Source organism: Hirundo rustica, chromosome 4 (assembly GCF_015227805.2).
Source record: "Hirundo rustica isolate bHirRus1 chromosome 4, bHirRus1.pri.v3, whole genome shotgun sequence".
In the NCBI taxonomy this organism is placed as follows: Eukaryota; Metazoa; Chordata; class Aves; order Passeriformes; family Hirundinidae; genus Hirundo; species Hirundo rustica.
The window spans coordinates 64,060,746-64,071,030 of NC_053453.1; the positions used below are offsets into that span (position 1 = coordinate 64,060,746).

Genomic DNA, 10,285 nt, shown 5'->3' on the forward strand with positions numbered 1-10,285 from the left:
CCCTAGGTGACCATATCAGTGGATCAAGGTCATTTTTAACCCAGCAGGTGTCACAGCATCACGGTATGCAAGGCAAGTACATCCCCATTCCAGGCTAGAGATACGGTGAATGCTAAAGTTTAGCACGGCTCCTGGGGAAAGAATAGCCCCTAACAAAAAACTATACCCCCAAAACCATGCTACTGGTTCACTGCATTACGGAGTGCTCTAAAGCTACAAGTGAAATTGAACAAACATTTTAAAAAACTGTACTGAAGAGTAATTTATTCAGTGTGAATTCAAAGGACATTCCACCATTCATTACAGGACCACACAGCTGGTCTCACTGCTGTACTCCAAGATATAGGCAGGGTAAACTTGTTGCTTCTCAAAGATGACAAAGATGGAAGGGTCTGTCGGGTCATCCACGCAGCTGTCATAAAGCCTGTTCGAATTTTTGGCTCTGGGTGGAGGACGACAGTACTCAGGGTTCCCCTGCACAAAGTCTCCAACGAGAACCTGAGCTACGAACATGCTGTAGCGCCCACTGCGAGAGGAACAGTACTCATGGGAGTAGCTGGCATCTCTGGCAAAGTAGCTTCCTAGGGAGCAGAAAAACCCACAGGTCAGACAATACACCAGCCAAGGGGCAAACACGTGCTAACAGCACTTTGGCAGCCAGCAATTCAACAACCCCAGCTAGCCCTCCAATGTGCGAGAACATTCTTGCCAGGTGCTCCCACACTGGCTTATTGCAAAGTACCGACACATTTCGCCATCGACCTCCCAATCCCACCTGCCCAAGAGCAGGTAGCTGAGGCAAAAAGAGGTGTTTTTAGCCCTTGCTGGAGTGGGATGGCTGTGGGTGCTACCTGAAGCAATGCAGATGTACACAGGTGAGAGTGCCCTAAAGGCGGGAGTACATGGGTCAGGAGCCACCAGACATTTCACACCCACATTCCCCAGCCTGGCTGCGGTCTGCAATCCCTGCAGCAACAGCCCCTACAACCCTTCTGCACTTGTACCTTTTCCATACATTGTCCCATGAGTCCCACAGAGTCTCCAGTCAAAGTTCTGCTCACAGATGGCAGACACATGGGATGGACTTGTCCCATGGAACAGGAGCCTCTCATTCACCCCTTTCAATTCTTTCAATTGGAGCTTCTTCATCTTTTCTTTTTGCCTAGAGACAAAAAAAAAAAAACCAAAACAAAAACAACAACAAAAAAAACACTACCCACCAAATGAAAAAACTACTTGTTATCCTTGTTCAAACAAGGAAATTTCCCAACTCAACTCCTCCTAATGTGGGTCATGGCGGAACAGTGACACAAACCACTCCCAGTGGGGTTACTGCCTGCTTTGCACTTCTGCTGGTACCCTGCTGCACAGCTGGCTCCTGCCAGCAAAACAAAAAGTTCTCAGCATCACTATGGACTGTGTCACCCACAACTTCACACCACATGAGAGAGTAAAGAGACAAACATCTCTTGACTGGAAATTGTGGGAATTGGTCAGTTCCCATGTTATATAAATTCTGAATGCATAATTATGATTATAAAACTGAGCTGTAAGAAGCTACAGTGAAGACTGTATAATCTCTGCCCCTATCTTTATCACAAAAAAGAAAAATCCTTTTTTTTTTTTTTAAACTCTTTTAACTTAAGAGTTTAAAACCAAAATAATAAACCTGAAACACCAAAGCTCAGTTATGATGAAGGAAAAGGATTTACTTTTTGAATAGCACGAGCAAGAATCACACACACACATCTTGCTAGGGATAAAAGACTCTTTTCTACACACACAAAAGAACATAGATGCAACCCTAACAAGCCAGCCAGAGAGAGAGGAACCCCAGTTCCCTTACAGGACTGCCCCAGGGGAGGCTCAGCCTCAGGGAGCCAGGTTTTAGGGCAGTCATAAGTCTGGGCCACCAGCCAGACCTGGGCAGAGAGGTATGTGGCAGCCTCACCTCTGCTGGACTGCTGAATTTGGCAGCTCTAAATGTAGACTATGGAGGACAACAGATCAGGAAACACCAGTCTTCTCATACAGGAAGGACAATTAAATAAAATAGATACAAACCACTGAAAGATGTCCCAAAGTGTTGGGTTCTGAATCCTCTGTAGTTGGTTGATGCAGTAATTTTTCATTGTCTTCTCAAACAGATTCTTGATTTTTCTATATTCTTGGGAATCGTAGCTGAGCTCTATCAACTGAAAATTTTTAAAACAGTAAGAATAAGGCATAACTGAGAGTAACAACTCCCAGTCCTCCCAAAGGACTCATCAACCTTCTCACATCTGCTGAAAAGCCCTGCCACAAAAATCACAAACTGCTTCTGTTTTTCCTGTTAACCTTCCTTTACCATCACTCCCCCTGTGGAAGCACAGGCACTGACTGAGGGAAATCAGTGCAATCCCATGTGAGCTCCTTTAGATGATGCACCTCCACATCTGGACTATTTTTATTTCAGAGTAACCTAAAGTTGAAATGCACAGCAGTGTTCAGGCTGAGGCAGAGTGAAAGCTTCACCTCAATCTGACACTCTAGCTCCTTCCCTACAGGGCTATGCTGCAGTTTTACCACAGCAGATAACATCCTGCCCCAAAGTGACAGAGGAAATCCTCCCTTAAGATGCAATTAATCTGTTTTATCAGAGGATGAAGCACCTTGGGAGAGTGCAAAGGACAGGTATGAGCAGCAGTGGCCTTTCTTACCCTGTGTGGTATCATAGGGGTTCTCAGAGAGCCTCCCAGGAAATGCACATCTGTTCTGAATATGAAACTGTCAGTCTTGTTTCAAATCGTAGTTGCTTATTTTACAAGACACATTTAAAAGCTGGTAACATCTCAACTGCCTTGAATTATGCTCTTGGAAAAATCAACACAGAACAGAGCTCTCCCCTCCCACTGGAGAGCTGGAAAGTCCTACCTTGAACCCAATATCAGGTAGCGCACTTTGGTCCCACTGTGGAGGATAGACAGGATGTGATAGAGTCGTGTTTTGGCTACAGAACAGAAAAAGGAGCCAGTCAGCTGGTGATACTACTAACCAAATCCCCCTTCTGGAGAATGTAACCACAGGCTCTAAAGCAGCCTTCAGGCATCCATTTGGGAGCTATAGTTTGTTTTCTTTTCGAATGAACACACCTTAGGTTGAACCAACACTTTAATTGAACCCTCGGCTTCACATGCACTGTCTGCTGGTGAGTTTCTAAAGCAGAGAGAACTCTTATTAAAATAAATCTGTAGCACAAATACAATTTATAGTAGATGTGTTCATTAATTCTGTTAAGCTGAATTTCTTTTAGAAAAAGCCGTAAGATCTCAAGTAAGTGCCTCTAATTCACTTAATTTCAGTGGATTTGCCTGTCCCAGGTTTTAGTTTATCCTCAGCTTTCCAAGGGATGACATCCATCCCTTGGGATGGCAGCTCTTGGGATTGGCAGTCCCTCGCTCCTAATCGCTGCACAGTTTATTTATTAGTGTTGGGGCATAAATCAAGGAATAAAAATTCCTGGCACAGCTGTGTCAGCCCTATGTGGCCTTGCCCCTCACAGAGAGAGCAGATCTGCTCCAGTGGTCTCTCACAGCTGCCAGAGACTGCCAACAAAGTCCCTCCAGAGAGTTTTACAGAAGCGTTGCATAATTTACAAATACCGTCACTGCAAAATGTACTGTTAAACCAGTCAGGAAAAGGTATCTAAAAACGGATTTTAAAAATAAAAAACTGCATTCTAAGCAGGTTGGAGGAACTTCTTAGCAGAAAGGTGCTGTTCTCTAGAGACATTGTTAAACAATGAATGTGCATTACCTTCCATCTTGTCCACCCTCAGAATGTTTAGGCAGTCGAATAACACTTCTTCGAGTTTGAAAGAGCACATTTGTTTGGACCATGTCTTGAAAGAAAAACACAATAACTCAATAATGAGATAATTCATTGTCTAGGGGCAGGATCTTACATGTTAAGTAAAAACAAAAGAGGAGGTAGCCCTGAATATTGCATCGTGTTGCTCTCTCTATCCCACCCACCTCAGTGCAAACTTCATTCCCACTCGCACTGCTCCTACTTGGACATCAGCAATGTCAACCACCTGCTACCAAAGGCTGTAAAACTCAAAGGCAACCAAGCACCAACTGCACCTGCACTGGTATTCATATCCAGGCTGCTGGCCAGAGAAAACCACATCTCATGGCAGGCCTACAGCAGGAAAGAGTTTTCAGTGCAATGGGGGCCACAAACCTGGCTTTTCTGGCAGCACAGGGCCGCTCCATGGTGCTAAAAGGAAAGCCTGCGCTCTCCTCTTGGTCCTATAACAATATCACAGAGCACATGCTGTGTGACATGGCTAATTATCCATTGTTTCCTCCTTTAAACACCACTCTTTATTCATGCCAGGAAACGTTTAAAGTTTGGAAAGCTAAGGAGTTTTAAATTAGAAACAGAAAAGCATTTTTCATTTTCCCATTTTTCTCTCTCTGCACAACCAGCCCTAAATTTTTGTTTGCCGCACTGTGCTTTCTCTCCCCATAAGTAGTTTGCAAGATGTTCACCATGGGCTCACTTCTTCACTTTTTAACTTTTCAGTGCCTTTTGGGTTTTTTTCCCCTGATTTCTCATTCCTCCTTTTCAGGTGTATAAACCCAAATGTATAAGATAAGGTGCCATTAAGCATTTACTCCCATCTCTTCTTTTGAACGTACAATATTGTCAGTTATAGTTTTTTTAGAACACAGATGCCCAAGTGTAGAAGCTCAAGTAGGACATCTCAAAACTGCAGAGCAATTTACCTACTGCTCAAGTTCTGCTTGGAGAAAATTTGCAGGAGGAAGAAGAGCTGTTCAAAGAGATGCAGACATAGTGTGAAAAACCTTCAAGCCAACTGCACTGTGTAATGAACTTAAAACAAGGAAATACTTCACCTGCAAAGTCTAACACATACTGCTGAGAGCCAGCCCTGAAAAAAATAACACCATTCTTGTCAGCTTGATATTCATTCTCCAGAAATGCAGATGTCACAGTGGCAGTGACGTGACCCGGGTGCTGCAGAAAGAACAAGGAAATTATACGTGTTAGAAAGCACCCTCTGGTTTAGGTATCACTGTGGGGAAATACCAATGTTTCCCCAGGCCCCTGTGACAGGATAATGTTTTGAAGCAAGTCTCTACGGCTTTAAGCATTTCTACGGCGACGGAGGGGTACCCCACCAAGCACAGCTGCTTCTAACAACAGCAACAAAGCAGCCCTCAGCCTGTGTGGTCAGCTCCAGCCAAATGATGTTTGGCAACTCTGGAAAACGCACCCGCTTTCAAAGCCAGTCCCTTGAAAGCTTTCACAGAGTTCCAGTCCTGCTTTGAGGGACAATTAAGAAGACAATTCCGCCCAGGCATTGGAGCAGCACTGCAAGGGCACCCAGCGGTGCGTGTAGAACACCCCAGCTGCAGAACAAGGCGCTCTAAATAACTCTCCAAAGATGGTTCAACAAAAGCTTTCAGCATGAACAGCGGAGGAATTTCACCTCTTTCCCGTACTCAATCCACTGCTTGGAATCATCGAGCCAGTACCAGACATGCTCCATTTCAGGAGCAGACGGATGAGTCAGGAGACAACACGAGTACAGAAGAGCTGCTTGCTCTGCCCTGCATTGGAGAAGAAATCCAGATCAAAATAGGGGTTTCCAAATCTGCCAAATTGTGCAGTATCCCTGGTCTGATCAGAAACCTATTCACTTCTCAAAAAAGGAGGGCCCCTCCAGCTGGGAAGTGCAGGTTTGCCCCAGAACTGAGGAACTGGTGTTTGTATGTTTATGGGGCATGGCAAGGACCACAGAAATTACCCTGGCTTGGACCTGTGCCACTGATTTTCCCTAAAATGTACCTTCCTAAAAAACACATTTTAAGAAAATACACCTGTCACAAAGATTCCCCTGCAGCCCGTAGAGAAGGCCATGGTGAAACAGCTGCGCCCCTCCAGCCTGTGGAGGTCCATGGAGCAGAGATCCACACTGCAGCCCATGGAGAAGCCCATCCTGCAACATGGTGACAGGCCCTGAGGGAAGCTGCAGTCCATGGAGAAGAGCCCGTGCTAGAGCACATTTATCCTGAAGGACTGCAGCCCATGGGAAATGAACCATGCTGAAGCAAGGGAAATTTCTGTGAATGATGGAGGAGTAGATGGCAAGTCCTACAGACTGAGGACAACATCCATTTCCCTTCCCCTCTGTGCTGCTTCAGTAGGAGGGGGTAGAAAAGTCAGGACTGAAGGAGTAAAGTTGAACCTGGGAATTCGGGGGTGGGGGGGGAATAGGTGACCTAATTTTCTTTTCTCACAATTTAAATCTATTTTAATTGGCAATAAATTAACTTCCCCGAAGTCAAGTTTGTCTTGCCCAATGCTAACCTTGGATTTATCTCAGTTCATGAACTTTCCTGTCTTATTTTCTCCCTCCTGTCCTGTTGAGGATAGGGAGTGAGAGAGCAGGTCTCACTTGGAGGAGGGGATATCGTTACTTACCAGCAAAATCTCTGCTCTGCACTCTATCCTAGACACAGCACCTACAAAGAGAAGAAGATGAAACATAGCCATCGAAAATTCCAATTTATGAGATTCTACTTTGCTTCCTGCTGTGTTTCACCCACCATTTAATCTCCCAGTTTTAGACCCAGACAACACTTTTTTAATGTATATCACCACTTTACTGCCCCTACAACACTACCTGTCATGGATCACATATCTATAGCCAAAAGGTGCCAGCCATTGAGCTTCCAAGGGTCCGTGACAGAGCTATTCTGAGCTGCCTGAAGAATCTGAACACGATACTGAAACAGAAACTGGAAATGATCACGTGTCCAGCTCTGACGCCCTTTGTGCTTTGGCAGGGACCAAGGGTATTCAGAGCAGGCCAATGAGAGGAAATGATTACAGGAATAGCTCCCTCATAGGGCTGTTTACAGTGCAAAGGTCCAGAAAACAAAGGCATGGCAGCCCTGGACTGCCAGAACAAAGAGCAAGGAAGTACCTGGGTCTCCTGCACAGACAGATCTTTTTCCAGCGCTGCCTGTGTACGCAGCAACACTGGCCAGGCCTGTTCCTAGAAAAACACTTGAAATTATTCTTCTCTCCCATTGCAAGGCATTCAAAAGATCCAGCACTACCAGGATGTTTTTTGGACACAGCTGTCCCTTTTTTCCCTCTCATGCCGCTGCTGTCACAGCTGAAGGATTTCAAGTTTGTGGATTTGAAGGGTGGGATTTGAGGGAGGATGTGGGGAGAGGGGAAAAGGAAAGGAAAGCAGGCTAGTGGGGTGGGATGATGCTCCCAGGCAGCTTTTCCCTACTGCTAACCCCCTCTCTCTTCCCTCTATCCCCACTCCAGATAACCTGTGCTAACCCCTGCCAGCTCCCCTGCTGAGACTTGGGGCTCCCAGTCTGCCCTAATCAGATGAGCTTGCAAAATTGTCCACTCGTGACCTTTCACTTTCCAGCACTTCTGCTCCATGCTGAGATTCTCCACTCACCAACTAACCCTAACTAGAAGTAAACAGAGGTGAAACACTTAAAAAGCAAACAGAAATATTTCACCAGCAAGACAGGGAGTGCCCTCCACATTTTGCTGAAGGTCTCGCTACATGGTCTTGTGCAACTGTACATTTGCTTTTTATATCTTAACAGGAATAACTTTATACAGAGAAAATTTTATCCTTAAAAAGCAACCCCAGGCTCCATTTTCTCTTACACAAGAGGAAAAGATGAATGAATGAAGATACAAGCACAACTTACAGTATGACAAAGTGCAAGCAGGTATCTCTCCGGCAGACCTTAAAGCCAAGTCCACAAGCTACGAAAGCCTGAACTTCCTGTGTGTCCAGCCCTCCCCTCTCAACTGCACCCTGGGAAAGCTGTCAGAGCCTGGCATGTGCCACTTTCCTGGCACGGTTCTGTCCTCGGGCTGCCCAGTCACACCCTTGGGAGCTGTGGGCACCAACCTCGTGCTTTCCAGGCTGGATGAGCCTGCTCAACCCTTGCTCTGCGCGGCAAAGGCGCCCCGGGTGCAGCGACACCTTCGGAAGGAAAGCACGGCTGTGAGAGCTCCCTGTGAACTCCCACAGCACACCTGCACCTCGCTGTCTCCCTCGCAGCCTCTCGCCGTGGGAGCACGGATGCCTCTGTGCACAGACCCTTAAGGAAGCGGGGCTGAGCAACATTTCCTGCTGGTTATTGCGACAGACGCGTGCGCGTCCGCCAAGCACGAGCAGGCCGGCCAGGCCCAGCCCGGGCCTTTGGCGAGTACAGCCGTAAAATCAACGTCGCTGCGACCCAGCAGAGTTTATCCCTGCTCCTGGGCTCCTGTCGTTGCACTTCCCCAAAGCCAGCACCTCCCAGCCTTCCAACGGCCGGGGATATTCAGGACCTTCTCCTCTCTGGAAGGAGCAGCTTCTGTAATGAACATCATTCTTGGAAATCCAACAGCTGGCGTTGCCGTGCAAAGTGACCCCCCCCCCAAATCTCAGTGCGGGAAGTGGGTGCATCGTTCATCGTTCATCCCGCTCCCCCCAGGGCTAGTGGTGGCACTGGCGGGGAGGTTGCAGCAAGCAGAGGCACGCTGAGCCTCACAAACCTGTGTGTGCAGACACAGAGCCCTGCGAGACAGGCTCGCTCAGCCCTCGGGGCTCTGCGCTGTCCCAGGTGTTTGTGTCCTGGGCCTTGGAGTCTGATCCTCCCCTCTGCTCTTCCCCGCACAAATCAGACAGGGCTTAGGAGTTTTCCAGTCTGACCTCCAGCCTTTCAGAAGCTGACAGCGCTGCCCAGCTGAGCTCTGAGGCATAAAGCTTAACAACAGGTCAAGTAATCTTAACTATGCAATTTTTTTAAGCTGAAAGCATTTCTTTGACTTGTTTTTCCCCTCCGATTGTGCTCAGTTGAACTGCCCAGAACATTTTTCTTTCCTGGTGATCCAGTCACACCAGATCAGCAGTGGCTGAAACACATAAATCTCTGAGTTTCCAGAAAGGGTGCACTCTGAGTGCATTCTATAGATATAGCATTAAAACAAACAAACAAACAAAAAAGTAAACAAAGCCAACAGAACCCAGCACCACAGATGTGATTATGAACTCAATTTCTTTCGCTTCTTTCACTTCTGAGGCCCTACTGAGGCCTTAGAGCTTCAATAGACATGACACAGCAGCTTTAGGAAGAGCGTTCTGGCTTGGTGGAAAATGTTTACATATTTTTACTGGGAGCAGCACACCATCCTCTCTAAAAACAAACAACTCTCCACAAACTGGAAACTTGAGCTCACTGTAAACTGATACCTTCTGAACACTGTTTTTTAAATTTTTTCCCTTTTAATTGCAATGTCATCCGTGGAGCTGTTGAATCTCTGATTTCTCAACCACGGTACTACATCTGTCTGCATTTCCAGTATCTGGGAACGGAACAGGTCTCAGGGCAGACATCCTAAGTATAGCCCCACAAGATCAAATTCCTGCACCGTCAGCAGAGGCACACGAGTGTGGTTTCCCAGCATATGTCAAATGATTTATCCTTTATAAAGAAACCATAGTCCAGCAGGTAGCCTAACATAGTTTCCTCCCAGGAATTTCAATTCTTGTTCACTTCTTCTCTTCAGAGGAAATGGACAAAGAAGGGACATTTCACCTTTTGTCTGTGGCTCTGTGGCACACAGCAGCTCTGTGGCAATTTCAGACTATTCCAAGGTTTGATGTGGGAGTCCTGATGCTACAACCCGTGCACACTGTGCTCACATGGGTACTGCAGCCTGGCACCAGGCTGGCAGTACCTCATGCTTCTACCTTGATGGGTAAAATCCCCCAAAGCAGTACCTAAGTGGGCGGACTCACGAAATGTTGGGGCGATTGAGCTCACCTAATTCTGCAAGGTCTTCTGCAGGCTGGTTGTTCCCCAGCCACCCACACTGGGTCCTGTGGGAAGGTGTTCCAGGGGGTTCAGCTTCAGCAAAGCCTGGCACGCGGAGGGATTCGCTCTTGTCTGGGAGCCTGGAAGCATTTCCAGATCTCACTTGAATCCATTCTATCAGTTAAAGCTAGTACCTTCTCTGGTAGGTTGTGCTGTCTTCCTCTGTGAGGATTTTCTCAGTGAGACTGTATTTCAGGTTGGACAATGTCCAGCAGCTTGTAAATTAAATTGTGGGAGGACAGCGGGGAAACAAGCCCGGCAACCACACTGCTGCTGTCCCAGCTTAATTCAGCACAGGAACAGGAAACAGTCATTACAGGAATAGTAATTCTCCATTGCTTTGAAAAACCCCAACTTTAGTTCCA

At 46.7% G+C, this 10,285-nt stretch overlaps 1 protein-coding gene across 5 annotated transcripts; it reads right to left on the bottom strand.

The window, feature by feature from the left end:
- Nucleotides 1-278: 278 nt before the first annotated feature.
- Nucleotides 279-9,893, bottom strand: LOC120752010 (protein mono-ADP-ribosyltransferase PARP12-like). 5 transcript variants are annotated; one of them, XM_058420284.1, is made up of 10 exons: nt 7,967-8,026; nt 7,001-7,072; nt 6,496-6,536; nt 5,501-5,621; nt 4,905-5,025; nt 3,796-3,880; nt 2,914-2,989; nt 2,065-2,195; nt 1,005-1,162; nt 279-581 (listed from the first exon to the last, which is right to left on the bottom strand). In XM_058420284.1, exons 4-10 carry the CDS (start codon nt 5,558-5,560, stop codon nt 301-303), a joined length of 912 nt encoding a protein of 303 aa, XP_058276267.1. In that variant the 5' UTR covers nt 5,561-5,621; nt 6,496-6,536; nt 7,001-7,072; nt 7,967-8,026; the 3' UTR covers nt 279-300. The 5 variants fall into 5 exon arrangements, with proteins under 5 accessions (XP_058276267.1, XP_039918550.1, XP_039918548.1 ...); XM_040062616.2 differs by lacking the exon at nt 7,967-8,026 and adding an exon at nt 7,761-7,813; XM_040062614.2 differs by lacking the exon at nt 7,967-8,026 and adding an exon at nt 6,698-6,800.
- Between the last annotated feature and the right edge of the window lie 392 nt (nt 9,894-10,285).